General features: G+C 32.5%; 1 protein-coding gene across 1 annotated transcript; it reads right to left on the reverse strand.

Annotated features, from left to right (window-relative positions):
• Window positions 1-4,274: 4,274 nt before the first annotated feature.
• On the reverse strand, window positions 4,275-9,624 carry LOC148272283 (scavenger receptor class B member 1-like; the record flags this gene model as incomplete). Its single annotated transcript, XM_088240251.1, has 2 exons — window positions 4,275-4,419; window positions 9,464-9,624. Coding segments are annotated over 2 exons (306 nt in total), but the record flags the coding sequence as incomplete, so codon positions are not given.
• Window positions 9,625-16,612: the final 6,988 nt, after the last annotated feature.

A 16,612-nucleotide genomic window follows, 5' to 3' on the forward strand; every position in this document is an offset into this window, starting at 1 on the left:
GTGCCGTGTATATTAATAAGTTATATATATTGTTTCAAGTCCTAAGTTTGTACAGTATTAAATTTGATATTTTCACTAGTTAATAAATGACCGACCAAGCACTATTTAAAAAATGTTAAAAGTTTAGTTTTCTTTTAAATAGCGTCAATATTTGTATGAAACTCTGTCAGCAAAATGTTTGTTAAGATTAGTGTCCCTAAGAAAATCTTTATATAAACTGTCAGTAGAACGTTTGGTAATATTTATGTTTCATGTGAAAATTGAAATATTTTAACAAAACTGTCAGTAGGGCGTAACTGTTCAAAAGAAAATATAAATCTTGTTTTGACTCAGTAGAAATACTTATGTTCCAAAAGAAAATAAAAATATTTGTATGAAACTGTCAGTAGAACGCTCAGTAATATTTATGTTTCATAAGAAAATATAAATCTTTTAATGACTGAGTAGAAAGTTTAGTTATATTTATGTTCCATAAAAAAAATATATTTATATGAAATTGTCAGTAGAACGTCCGGTAATATCTATGTTTCATAATTAAATATCAATATTTGTACAAAACCATGTTTTTATTTCGCATTTTACTGAGTTTCTAAATATTTTTATATTCATGTTTATATATTTTCAATGGTTTTTACTATAAATAGGTGCGAAGGTTTTCACGGTCACTGTTATCAATATTATGTATCTTTTTTGGGTGATACCGTGTATGTTGGATTTGATCCGACGTTTCGGTTACCATTGCAGGAGCCATCTTCAGGGAAAACTGTGTGTTTTATAGAATGTATGTGTTTATGTACTAGTAATTTGTACCGTGTCACAGTCAGCAGTAGGCACATTTCTAGTTTTGTAGGAAAGAATAATTATGTTTATGTACTAGTAATTTGTACTGTGTCACAGCCGGCAGTAGGCACATTTCTATTCGTTCGTGGTTTTTACTATGTTTTTGCTTCGTTTTTTTACTACATTTTTACTATGTTTGTGCTTCATTTTTTACTACGATTTGCTCCATTTTTTACTTTGTTTTTTAATTTGTCCTCTATCTTTATAACTGTTTCTATATATTGATTACTGTTTTTGATATTTTTTTGACTGTCTTAAAACGAGGAGAGTGGCCCTAGTTAGGCAGTCAAACCAGGTTGGTATAAATTGTAATTTTGTGTATGTAATATAATATGACTATAAATACATAATATAACTGTCAGTAGAACGTTCGGTTATATTTATAGTTCAAAATAAACTATAAACATTTTTTTATTATTTGATATTTATTTATTTAAAATCGGAATATGTTCACAAACTTTTTTATTTGTAATGGAAAATTGAATTGAATATATAGTTCGTTCTATTGCAGCTTATGACCTAATCACATATTTATTGTATCGTTAGATTTCCATTTCATTTATTACGTGAATATAATAATACCTGTCGGGTTCAATAAGGTGTAGAGATAATCGAGGTAGGGTTAGATTAGGTCAGATTAGAAGATGATATAGTGGAGTATTATTGCGTCCAAAGTAACAAGTAATTTTTCCAAGATACACAGAAATAATTATACTACAAAATGCGTACATTATTATGCGTATTATACGTACAAGTTGAAACACGGTTCCTGACAAAGAATTTTTCTGGGCTGGTATTCCGAACGCTCTCGTGGCCGTATTACCTCGTGTATTTACATACAAAACACACGAGAAAAACTGTTTTCGCGTGCCACGAGAGTGGTTCAGGATAGCACCCCTGTAGCTCAATCACTACTCAGTACTCTCTTATGCTGGAGATGGTTCAGAAGAAATTTCTGAGGTATCTTTACTTAAGGGAGTACGGATATTATCCGTGGTTGTACCCGTCTGACTTCATACTGGGAATGCTTGGCTACAATAGTTTGGAGAAAAGAAGAAATGCATACTTGCTTATGTATTTTTTCCGATTGGTCCGTGGTATTACGATCAACATAGGTATAACGGAGAGTATTTTTCTTTATGTTCCTAATGACTACCTTAGACATAGACCGCTTAAGCTGTTTTATCTTCCTGCTTGCAGAACCAACCTGCCGATGGTAATGCCAGTAGGAAGAGCAATGTCTTTACTCAACCGTATCTCTTCGGATATTGACATCTTTCACATTAGTGAAAAAAAGTTCAGAGAGGATTGCATTCTTTCTCTATAATTGCTGGGTATTTTTTATTTTTACCATTTTTGTATATTTAAATTTTAGTGTTCATTTTTTCGTTTTATGTATGCATTGAATTTTTTTGTTATGTACATAAACGTTTTTAAAATAAATAAATTGAAATTGAAATTGAAATCACAAATAACTATCGACGTGCTTAAAAACATGCTAAGAATTTGAGCGATCATAATGAACAATAATAGACATGTTTAAGTTATCGCAGTCATAAGTCAACGCGTGTGTAATTTCAAGTCAACGCTCGTGTCGGTTTGTTTTTTATTTTCCTCGTAAATAAATACAGTTCACTGGCGAAAAATCGGCATTTACCGTAGAAAATAATACAATTTATTGCATTTGCAAAATAGTAAGGAGTATCTAATGCAAAAAAGTGAAAATTAAATTACAATTACTATGGCGGCTGCTTTTCTTGACATTTGGCTTCCCAACCACTGGCTAAATGCAACGAATAGCATGATAAATAAGAGATAAATAAATAAAAATAGCAGTTTTGGAATATTTCCCATATTTACACCGATGAAATTCAAATATGTGATTGCGCAGCAGGATTATACGTCGCGAAACGTAAATATTTTGTCATTTAATATTAGGTGTTCACGGATGTTTCATTGTGATCACGAATACGATAAACAACCATGGTGAGAAATTGTTATCACGTCGCTTATTAAAACGTCTATAGTTATTTGTGATTGAGCTACTGGGCTGGTATTGCGGATGCGATCATAAAGCGTTTTTACGTAGTAAATATGCGCTGTAGCGCGCTGTATATGCGTTCGGAATACCAGCCCTGCACCTCAATCACAAATAACTATCGACGCGCTTAAAAACATACACGGCTATTGGTGTTGCTCGCCACAATGCTAAATATGCTTACAAAATCAATGTCAATACCGTCACTACCTCATTTCGTAAAAATATGCACTAGCGGTTTATTTTCTGGTATTAAAATGTTATAACAAGAAGTGTGAAATCACATCACATCTGATGGCACCGCAGCGTTTCGCTAAATAATGTAATGTGTTGCGAGGATGCAAGAATACACAATTAAAAAGCACCCTGACATTTCATGAACACATAGAGACAATCAGTGGTAATGCATTGAAGATGTTAGGATTCGTTCTGCGTACTGCCACTGTTTTCGAAAATACCCGCGTACTGAGAACTCTTTACAGCTCCTCGGTGCGAAGTAGACTCGAGAGTGGCTCGATGATTTGGGGGCCACATGAAATGAAGTACTCTCTTATGATAGAAAAATCCAAAGGAAGTTTCTGAGATATCTCTACACGAGAGAGTGCGGGTATTATCCTCGGCTCTACCCGACCGAGTTTCTCCAGGGTATGCTAGGCTACAACAGTTTAGAGACTAAATGGAATGTTTATTTGGTTGCACATTTTTATCGATTGTTGCGCGGTATGATCGACAGTTCTGAGATTATGATGAGCACTGGTTTGTATGTTCCTGATAATTATCTAAGACAGCGTCAACATAGATTGTTTCATATTCTGATATACAGGAGAATCCTGCCTGTTGAAAGGGCTATCGCTACGCTGAACAATATCGCTCTGGATGTTGATCTGTTCCATGTATCCGAAGAGGTTTTCTGGAGCAGGATTCTCCTACTATTTTGAAAAGAGTCTCTTTATATGTATATAGTTTTTTTATAATATATACGCATTAAATTTTAGTTAGTAATATATATATTTTTAAATAAATTTATTGAATGAAATTGAATTGAATTGAATTGAAAACGAGCGAGTATGAGAGATTCAAACATATGTAATTAGCTTTCTTTCAATTTTAAACGTCTGTACGGAATTGGCCGCTGTACGGTATTACTCTCCCTTCTCCTACTACGGGGGTGGAGAACTTTTTAAATAAATAATACAGGTCCCGTAGGGTATTCTCAAATGTACTTCATAAAAAATGTTTCTCCAAAATATCGCGGTTTGGTGCTGCAAACCCGTAGACAATATCTTTAGCTAGTTTTACATAAAAACCAAAATATGCATGTTATAAACAGTGGTTTTTGGGCCCTGCAAAACTAAACTCAGGAAAAACTACAAGATTATAAAATGCGAGTACTTACCAGCATGGCAATATTCGGAAGCACCAAAGTATCATTTTCCGTGTTGGGGTAGGACATTTCCGGTACCCAGCGTAGGGGGTGTATGGGAACACTGCTAAGGGTTGCATTGTCGTTAAATGTCACATTCCCGTGCTCCAAAAGTTCCCTGAAAATTCGATAACTTATGTAGATCGTTGGACATCTTTAGTTCAGTTCTATTCAGTATTTTAATTTATTTATTTATGCATATTATAATTTTACATACATTTTTTTGTACACTTTGCCCAGCTAACAAGGGTAAATACCCTCCGTTTCAAGCTAGGCAATTACATTTTTTTACATAATAATTATTTACAAATTAAAATAAAGAACAGACGAATACAATATAAACTTACATATATTGTACTTACATACATTCATATACTGATACATACACACATACATGTATACATATATACATACATAAATACATATAAATATACATATATACATTAGATATATATATATAGATACATATATACATAAGATAAAAATAACTTTATTGAATTAACTTACATATAACTTTGAATTATCTATCCTTACCTATGTTTTGTATAAATACATTTAACTCTTTAATAAAGATACCAGTCTCGAATGCCGCGAAAGCGATGAAACCGGTCACAGGATATTCCAAATTTGTGGATTAAAGTATCACTCGTGTTTTATTTATATAATAAAAAGAAACTAGAATAGATGCCGAAATTTGGTGTCGGCTTAAAATCTAGTGTGGGTTGGCCGCTAAAAAAACAGTAGGTAGGGTTATAATTCAAGTTTGAAATAATTATTTTACTGTGTATAACATTTACACGCGGAAGCTAGATTGACGAACTATAAAAATTTCACTAAAAAATAAAAATTGGGCAGAATTCTAAGTTTGTTAAGGGTTTATTCCAAAAAATTTATTTATGATAAGTTTAATTTTTTTAGAACTAAAGACGTAAGAATTCAATTAAAAACATTGTGATGTTAATGTTTTTAATAAATAATACAATGTTGCTACAATATACGAGTTCCTACATTATATTATTAGTGATGATTTTGTAACAGAGTAATTAGTTTATCTCATGATAAAACGATGTTTTATCTTTTTATTGATTAATTAATTCAAGAAAAAATTCTCGATACAAGAAATTCTTTAGTATTATCAAATATTTTAATTATGATACAAACGATCAGTAATAATTCTGATGTTTTACAACGGAACATAATGTATATTACATATGTTCTCTCAGCTCGGGACTCCCAAGAATATTTATTTATTTACTTTGTGTCTTAATTATGACAGTCTTAATTATAATCTGATATTTTTTGTGACAATGGATGTAAATTTAGGTCAAAAATTATAGAAATTTTAAGAGAAGCAGACATTTAACTTTATTATTGTTATTATAAACATATTTTTTCATTTCTTATCTTCTACATTTATTATATTAAACATAATTTAAATTATCGTATTAAGTGTAAACAATATTTTTGGTGTGTGCATGCGTTTCTTACACTAATATACCAAGAAATTGGCAATATATGTGTACATACTGTTTGTTTACCTAATAAAATAATTAAATGAATCAATAATCTCCCTCATTCATTCCCACACGCACGCAATAAATGAATCAATCCTCTCCCCCATTCATTCCCACACGCACATGTATCCTCTCCCTCATTCATTCAAGCATACACACATTCACATACACATGAATACAAACGTCACACAAATACAATTACTAAACTTATTTTCTTATATATTATGTGTCATTATATTTACAGTGGATTTTTTAAATTGGCTTTAGCATTGTTAAGATTTTTCTACTTATTTTGTTTATGTAATAGCTGTAAAAATCCCAAATAAAATAAAATAAAAATAAAAAAATAAAATAATACTGAGAACACTGCATTTAGTTTTATTCCAATCTTATATATATAATTCTACTGTACGTGTGATGTCACTGAAATCCTCCTAAATGGCTCAATCTATTTACGTGTGTTTTTTGCATAATAATGAGCTTTGCGCTGCGCATGTTTGTAGATCTTAAAATCTTCAATTTAATAAGTTTTTTTACAAGTTAGGAGCATAAATGTTTTATTCATCGATCTACCAGGGTTGCATTCGACGGGAATGCATATACTAAAAAATGGGATGATTATTTTGCAAATAAAAAAGTTTGTATTTGAATATTTACAAATAGCGATAGATTTTTGTGGATCTCAATTAGATTCTTTCCTTAAATTCCTTATCATTTCTACCCATTTACATCTTTCTACTGCATTTTTGGTAATACTAAAATAATATTAACAGACATTCAAAACGTTTGTCGACCTCGTGGTGTAATGGTCAGCGCGTTTGCCCACCATGCGAGAGGTCTCGGGTTCGATTCCCGACATGATTGATACGAAATTTTTATTTAAAATGGTGTTTCTCACCAGCATATTTCATAGTCCCTGGACTGGTACCTGAAGCATAAGATTGATCATCTTACCTTCATGTCACAATTTTTTTATCAACATACTTTACGATTGGTGTACTAATTCAGTGCCCTGTGCACCACCAGGTGCAGAAATTAATACGTTTTTGAAAATCGCAATCCTAAATTAAGTGCGCCCCTGTTGTTAAAAGAGCAGAGTTTGACATTTGCAAAAACCATTATTTTGGAACTTAACCATTAAAAAGTACCTAGGTGCCTTTTGAAATTCAATATTTGAATATTAATAATTTTTAGTTTTGGAATTCAATCATAAGCAAGTAGCTGTGTATAGATTTATCAATTAAATGTTTTTTCCAAGCTTATGGCAGGCAAGCCAACGTTTGGGCAGGACAACGTCTGTCGGGTCCGCTAGTTTAACATATAATTTTCACCAGTGACCAGATTTCGTCGTGATCGACATCGTCAGACTGGCGGGAGACTAAACAAATTATTGTGTTGTATACAAGTATAAGCAGCGGTTGCTAATCACGGTTTTATATCATTTAATACCAAAAACACGTACGACCTTCGCTCATAAAAATCTCGTTCGTGGCCCCAAAATGGGCAGCCATTTTCAGGAGAAGTGTACAAGTTTGGATTTTGGAAGGGAAGAGACAATTGCAGGAGACTGCTGCGAGACATTGCATAGATTAAAATACCAATAAGCGTGATGACCAAATGTTTATAAAAATTTACGTTTTTATAATATTTTTATTTTTAGTATTCTATAATAATATGCATTCTTCCACATTCCATTATGTTGTGTTTCAACTCTTCTCTTTATTAGGCACATAAATAATATTACTAGAAAATCTCTAAAAATGTTAGGCTTCATGTTACGTGTGACTAAGGAATTAAAAAACATAGGCACTTTGAAGTTGATGTATACTTCATTAGTGAGAAGCCAGTTAGAGTATAACTCTACAATATGGACTCCTTACTCCTTACTCCTTACTACAACTGTCACCAAAATTCTCTTGAAAGAGTCCAAAAAAAAATTCTTACGGGATATAAATTTTAAGCTTAGAATCAGTCATGAATTTTTAAATTACGATTTTTTACTAAAAACATTCAATTTGTTTAAACTTAACGATAGAAGATAAATTATAGACCTTTTAAATTTATTCAAAATTGTAAATTCAATGTGGGATTGCAATGAACTATTATCTCTCATCAACTTCAGGGTGTCTAGGAGAATGAGAACTAGAGAGGTGCCACCGTTTTGTAGCAACAATTCACGGACAGTGTATACTTGTAATGCCGTATTAAATAGACTCCATGAACTCGGTAATAGTTATTCTCACGTATCTGATATATTTAGTGTAGAATATTGTTCCTATAGAACAAACCTTTTGAACTTTTTCAAAGATGGTGAATGGTAATTATATTTATTTATTCATGCATTTCATAATATTTACAGTTTTTGTTGTATGAAACAGTACTTATGATTTTCTTGTTGCATTACTGTAGAATGTTTTATTATTTAAACTTTCTACTGAATATGCTGTATAATTTTTAGGTTATTTTTTTCAATATAAATCTTATATAATTTTTAGGTTTCATTTTTTTTTTTATAAATCTTGTTAGGCGGGCAGGCTATATTAGAAATGGAGTATTGTTTGACAATTTACTATACGTCAAACACATCTACTTTTGCTGTCTTTGTTTTAGATGGCAAAATATGAAATGTCAAACATACCTCGTTTTGTAAACCATAACGCTATTTCTAAAGATGGTATGTCTTGTCGTTTGTAAAATGGCTAAATATGGGATGTCAACATGTCTTGTTTTGCTGTCCTTGTTCTGGACGGCTAAATATGATATGTCAAGCATACCTCGTTTTCCCAACCATTACTCTTTTATTTATTTTTTTATTTGTTTTTTTTTCCATAAATATATTTATGTAGAATTTTATTTACAAAATACACTTTAAAAATACATCTTAAAATTAAGCTATTACATAATTTGGAAAAAATGCCCATTAAGACTTCAGCGTCTGGGCGGGGCCATTCCTTTCTTAATGATTTATTAGTTTATAGCAAATAAATATGGTATAACATGACCATGAAAAGAAAAACAAGATTAACATATGCTAATATTATAAAAACAGGATTTATTTGCAGTATGCGTTTGAAGAAAAAAAAAATTTTTAAAGGTATTTATATGTATGTTTTTTCCATGCTGATCCAAGATCTGAAACCTTCTTTAAACTGTATCAGCGATCAAGTGTTTTGTAATTCCTTAGGTAGAAGATTGAAGGATCTTGGACCAACATGTAAGGAGTGCCTCTGTGCGAACTTAGTTCTGCATCCTGGAACTGACAGACTGTATTTCTAAAGATGGTATATCATATCGTTTGTAAGATGGCTAAATATGGTAAACCAAACATATCTCTTTTTGCCGTCTTTTTTCTAGATGGCATGGCATGGCCTGGTACACTGACACCCTATTTCTTCATCTTAATAACTCTCTGGGTGGTAAAATCCAATATTTTTGGTCTTGAAACACTTAGACTTTATCATTTTGTTTTAATTTTGACGCTGATTTGAAAAAAATGGAAACAATTTATATCTGATACATTAAGTTCCGAGCATTACTTTTTTTTTAGTTTGTTTTTGCTCTACAGCGAAATGGCCCGTTTAGGCGTACCACAGGGGTACTTCTGGGGATGCCATATGTTTTCAATTTATTTATTTTTTCTGTCCTCACCTGTAGACGTAAGGTCCGACCTGCTGCAACTTCATGGGTTCGTCTCCGTTCATGAACTCTTTGGAGTTGGTTATATTGAACAGGTAGATCTTCAAGTAAAGGTCTACTTCCGGTTTCCTCCACAGTTCGTATATCTCTCCTCCCATACCAAAAGTAATTTTCTGAAAAGAACAGAATATTTATTATTAACAGATGTTTCAAGAATACAAAGGACACATATTTTTTACACATCGCAAATCAGATAGAATTAAGTCATAATCAAATAGCAGTATTTCCAGGAGAGCCAGAAAGCTATACATGGACAACTTGATAAAAGAAATAGAATGTATGGGTATTGGAGCAAAAATTGATAATTTTGCGGTAAGCCGTTTGTTGTACGCTGACGATGCAGTTCTTTGTGCAAGCAGTAAGGAGGATTTGCGACAAATAGTCTCTAGAATGTATGATGTATTCCTGGAGAGCCAATTGGTTGAACCTGTAGTAATTGCACAGAAATCTTTAATCCGAGTAATTAAAAAAAAAACATTTCGTTATCCAAGTGACTTGCTCTTCAAAGAATTCAGAGTACTGAATATTATTCAACAGTATATATTGAGAACCGTAGTGGTTACACACATCAATAGAGACATTTACTCAAGCGTCAACCACAACCATAATACAAGATACTCTAATAGGGATCTGATACTAAGTGAATGTCAACACTGTTTTGGCATCGAGACAATACTATTACGTAGGCAAAAAGGTCCATAACCTTTTGCCAGAATCGTGGAAAGACGGGAGTGTTGTCAAGTTGCGGAAGGTGTTGACCTCGCTCTTTCGTGACATTGGTTGTAGGAAGTCAGAAAAGTTAATGCATGCCACGGATTGGAGATTTTTACTGGATGTCGAAAATAAAATATAAAAAATAAGGAATAATTTTAAAAATATATATTTATAGACGACAACCATGAAGTTTCGCATAAATAAATTGTCTATGTCTTTATGAATGTATGTATGTGTATGCGCATGGGTGTATGTACGTGTGTGTGTATGTACATGTGTATATATGTGTATACATATATATATATATATATATATATATATATATATATATATATTTATACATATATATATATTTATGTGTATATATGTGTATGTCTGTATGTATATGTATCAAAATGTGTATACGAATAAGTTTATATTTTGTTTGTCTGTGCTCGATATTAATTTGTTAACTATTATAATATATTAAAATGTAATTGCCTAGCTTGGAATGGGGTGCGTTCCCTTGTTAGCTGGGCAAAGTGAACATGGAATTGTATTTTGATAAAGAGTGTAAATAAATACATAAATAAAAAATATTGAACAAAAAAAAAACGATAGTGAGTCAAACGTAATGATATTTGAAAGGGGAAGTGATGTTACTGACTTCATAACTTATGTAAATTAAGAATGTTTTTAACGAGTAGAAGAATTTTTTCAACAATCTTATGAGTATATCCAAATGCTTGCAGACTGGTTGGATTTCCTCCCTAGGGAGGTTATTCGTATTTTAATTTGTTGCAACATAATTTGTTGGTTCAGCTGGATGAATTTTACCCACATGATAAAGGTTTCAGCTCTTTTACTTAACAAAAATCAACAGATGGAAGAGTTGAGGAAATGTAGATGTTCAAACATACGCATAATGGTGAATGTTACACAGTGTATAAAGTGGCCACTTAAACCAGCCTATGACAGGTCATAAGCCCTGTAAATGCCTAGACTTACATATTCCCTTCTAAAAAATGGGTTTTCTCTCTGTTGTAACAAAGTTAAATAGGAAGAATTTGTTTTCAAGTGATAGAAGAGTAGAAAAACATTTGTGTTGTGTCGAGGCAACAGGACACAACAGACTAATTCTGCCCATACAATATCCATAGAAGCGATACGCGCCGGATGACTCCTCGACACACCCCTTCACAACACGCAAGATCAATGTAATCCTTCCTCAAACCTATAATTATGTCATTTTTAGTATGGGTGAGTTTTATTTATACTAAGAATGTTTAGTTATTAAAAAAATATATATACGTAGCGACTAGTTATACAGTTTATAGACTGTATAACTAGTCGCTATGATTATCTAAAGTTTTGTAATTTTGAAATAACTCCGCCCGTGACGTCACGAGTTCGAGTCGGTGAGTTGTATTGACATTTAAGTAGAACCCCGTAGTTGACAAAACACAAAACGTTGATAGACATGGCTACCCGAACACTAGAAATCTATCACAACACATAATATGGTGGCCTCCGTGGTGTATGGGTCAAGACGCTTGACTTACACACGGAAGGTTCGGGGTTCGATTCCCATTGAGAACATAAAAATTTAATTGTGATTTTTCACAAGGCTGGCTGTTCTGCGATTTAATCCACCACTGTAATTGGGCCTCCTGGCCTGTTGTGGTACAAAAAAAAACAACGCTATTGTTCACCTGAACCTGTGCCGTTGCAAAGTAGTTCGTTCGTGTGGCGGCCTCCGTGGTGTAGTGGTCAAGACGCTTGACTCACGCACGGAAGGTTCCGGGTTCGATTCCCGGTGAGAACACAAAAATTAAAAATGTGATTTTTCTCAAGCCTGGGTGCTCTGTGATGTAATTCACCACTGTAATTAGGCCTCCTAGCCTGTTGTGGTGCAAAAAAAAAAATATGTAAATCTTTTTCTGAATTTTTTCAAGCATTTTGGAGAAATTATGCCGTACAATGAAATTTGCTCTAATTTTTACCCTGTTTTTTTTCATTTATGAATCATAAAACACAAAGTATTTTACAAGTATAATACGTTGAATTACATTCCCAGGAGTTACAACAACTCAATTCGGGACATAAATAATATTAACATTTAGAAAATAACACATATTAAGAACAACAAAGAAACAAAGCAAGTTTAGCACCTTTATAACTAAATAGCACAACAATATATTCGCCAAAAACCTTTTTCTTACACTAGCAGAATAAATATATATAAAAAAATGCTTTTAAGAATAAAAAAAAAGCAATGAATCAACTAAGGGAGAAAAGGTCATTAACATCACATGCCATGCAGATGATGCTGCATCTTTGATCAATTTGAATATAGAATCACTACAAAAAAGGCCCCTTACATGTGATTTAATTTTTCTTTTCAAAATTCTCAATAATATAGTTGATTCGCCGTATCTTTAACAAAATATTGGTTTCCGTTGTCCTCTTCGCTATACTAGATTAAATTCCCTTTTTTATGTACCAACTTGTAAAAACAATTATACCTCGAATTCATTCATTAGACTTTCCTGTAGAAATTATAACGGACTCAGTATTGATGTAGACATTTTTAATTGCACGCTGCATTTGTACAGAAAATTTCTTCATTTGGTCGATTATTTGGGATAGTTGCTGAATGTGCATCTTGAGTGGTTTATGCTATGTATATGTGCCGCATGTAATGTATATGTTTGTGTATGTTTTATATGTGCGTTCATGTGTGTGCGTGGATGGCTCGGAGTGTACATTCGGTATTTTTATTTATTTTAATTTATTACCTCCATGGAAAACGCAAATGTCAACAATTATTCTTTTCTCACTTAAAATTCTTATTTATTTTTTTGTCACATTTAATGTTTATATCTTTTTAATTTATGAAAACTTAATAGGTCTTTTTATGTTAAAAAATTGTTGTTTTTAATACTTATTTCGTATGACTGTATATTTTCTAAATGAAATAAAATAAAAAATAATAGTGATGATTAGAACAGAACAGTTTAAGAAAACATTTTTATATTCAATTTCCCATAGCGCTGAACTTCCTCTCTGATTGGTTATTGTTTACCTGAACCTGTGACGGTTCTCAAGTGATTCATTTTAATAAATTTTAAAAGTATTTTTGAGAAACTTCGCCATAAAATTAAATGGTCTAATTTTTACCGCATGTAAAAATACATTTTTACACCCAGTTTCCCGTAACTTTGAATGGGAAGAAAAGGTCTCTGAGATGGTTTGGTCATGCAGAACGAATGGACGACAAAATAATAAATTCCAAATATTAAATGTATTTTTGAATCGTTGGACAGAGTAGATTCAATTAAATATTTAGGCATTTATATAGATGGGAATTTAAGATGGACTCATCAAATTGATCATATTAAAAATAAATTGAAAAAGCAAATGCACTTTTTTAATACTATGTGGCGGGCCGACAACGACGGCACGAGCCGAACATTGCCGAACGCCGACGTAGAGCGTACGAACGGGCCAAACCGGCTGAGAGAAAACTACCGGATTCCGACCTCACCGCACGCGTCTTCGAGGCACAAAATTACCGCCAATTTAGATTTACCAACTTCATTTTATTTTGCCTAATATAGTTATTAGAATCCTTCTTTCAATGTGTTAGCTTCAGTAGTTTAGTTTCGTGAATAAATCTTTGTGTAAAACGTAAGTACCCTGTTTTACTTGCTCTCATTCTGTGCACCCACATAACTTTGTACATCACAAAATTAGGCCACCAACTAGGTGCCTACATAAAGGTGGTAACAACCAACTAAAGTGGTATACCCCGACGTTTGAACACGAAAACACAACATTAAACAATCAATCACGGTGACCCCATTCAAATTCCATAAAAATTGCGCAAAATTCCAGACAGAAATATCTTCGCTTGACAAAATTGTACAACAATTACTTTTTTTCGGTCGGTACATGAAAAATTTTAAATTTCATTTTTAATTTGATTGCACTTTTAATTTATTTGTAATTAATCAAGGTTAATCTATTTCAAGGTTAACTTATGGTAAGGTTAATTAATTTAGTATAATAGAATTATATTATAATAATTATAATATATAATAGAATTAGATTTTTCAAAGACCGAGCGAATCGAGTGAATTTTTCTGTCGGTAACAATCTTCAATGTAAATGTAACTAATGTAAATGTAATTAATGTAACTAGTGAATTGATTAAACTGTGATTAATTTCTTAACAATATTACTCGGCCGGGATTAATTCAAACAGGTGATTCATAATTTAACTAAAATTATTATAAACAAACATAATATAATACGTTCGAGCGACTCGCTCACCAAAAATCGCACGCCGAGTAATACATTCCTACAACACATATAAATTTTATTTTTTTTATTTTTCTTGAGTCGAACACACAAACAATTCACACGAACATTTACATAGGGTGCCAGATTGAGTAGAGGTACTTACAGGGTACCGGAAAATAATTGTTATTTATAGTTCTTAAATATTTTTTTTTTTTTTTTTTTTTTTCAAAAATCCGGTACATAATTATTTTTGACAAATATTATATGGCGAGACAAGCGTGACGTAGGCATCCGAAAGTTTTCTCCTTGTGAACGCACTGCGGGAGTAAGTTTTTTTTTACCAGCGAAATCTATCGGAAATATTTTTCAGCTGGCGCAGTCGTTCACAATACTTGCAATTTGTAAAATTTTATTTTTGTAAACAACTTGAAACTATCAAACAAACAGATATTCGGGCGGCTAAGCCGACGAATGTTTAACTTAGTACGTGGACATTAGTATCCATACTTTTTTTCTATATACATTATATCGTGTGACTGTACTATATATGTTTATATTTTTAACCTAGGCTATGCATGTTATTATGTGTTACAGATTTGAAGTTTTACCATAAACATTTTTAAACTTGATATATTGTACAACGGACAATCAAAAGGAATATTAATATTGAGGGGACCACTCAGGCTTGGAGAATACAAATACCTAATAGTTGGAAAATGTGTTCCGCCGTATGGTAAAATAATTATTTAAATTTTCTGTTTTTAATTTTCTTTTCTATAACTTGCACAGTACATACATAACAAATAGTGACTCTGACATTTAAAAAATAAATATTTTTGTTTGAAATTTAAATTTAAATTTAAATTTAAATCTAATAATTTAAACTTAACTTTTTAATACAACTACACTCATTATTGAATACTTTTATTTCAATATTTTAACTTATACTGTAATCATTATTACATACATTTTTCTGAATTTTTTTTTAAAAAACGAATATTTTTAAACTGTAAACAATGGCTAACAAGGACAACACTGACTTGACAAATATCAACACAGCAAACAACATGTTCCACACGGATAGGATTAGCGTTAAACTACCACAGCTATGGGTGAACAACATCGAACTTTGGTTTAAACAGATAGAAGCACAATTCGAGTTGGCAAACATAGTTTCAGAAGACGCACGTTATAGTCACTTAGTGTCAAAACTTGAACAAACGCACATAGAACAAGTTTCAGATATTTTACTCATGGAACCGAACCGAGCAAAATATACGAGGCTGAAGGAAGCTATAATCCAACGCATGGGCTGTCCACAGGACAGAAGGAGAGAAAAACTGTTTTCTTCCTTACAGCTTGGGGATCGAAACCCATCCAGCCTACTTAGAGAGATGCGGACGCTAGCAATAGGTTTACAAATAGACGAAACGACGTTGCAATACTTGTGGATACAACAACTGCCCAAGACGATCCAAGCGCATTTAGCCATAAGCGAAGATGACTGGGATAGGCAAGCGACGATAGCAGATCGCCTAATACAGGTGTACACACAGGATAATGTAGCGGTAGTAGGTACCAACAATAAAAATAACATTTGTAGTTTAGAACAGTCCGTACAAGCTCTAACCCATAAGGTAGAGAGTTTATTTCACACAATCAACAAACAGCATAGTCACAACAACAATAACAATAGATTCAAACACACAACAAGTAACAGCAGTAACAATTTCAATAACAACAAATACAACAACAATTTCAACAAAACAAGCTATAGGGCCAACGGAAATAACAAGAAAACTATTCTTTGTTACTTCCACACAAAATTTGGCGATCAAGCTAAGAAATGCGTCACACCATGTGAATTTAAACCGCATCTAGCTTCAAAAAACTAGATGGTCGAATCATAGCGGAGGCGGCTGATTCAACCAACACAACACGTCTCTTTGTTAAAGATCGTGATACCGGTGTGTCATACCTCGTTGACTCCGGATCGGAAATATCATTAATTCCTAGATCTTTACACAAACGCCATGGAGAAAAGTCTAAGCTAATTCTCTATGCAGCGAACGGGACTACGATCCAGAATTTCGGAGTTACCAC

This window comes from Micrasema longulum, unplaced genomic scaffold (assembly GCF_059751315.1).
Source record: "Micrasema longulum isolate JH-2025_06_02 unplaced genomic scaffold, ASM5975131v1 h1tg002397l, whole genome shotgun sequence".
NCBI lineage: Eukaryota > Metazoa > Arthropoda > Insecta > Trichoptera > Brachycentridae > Micrasema > Micrasema longulum.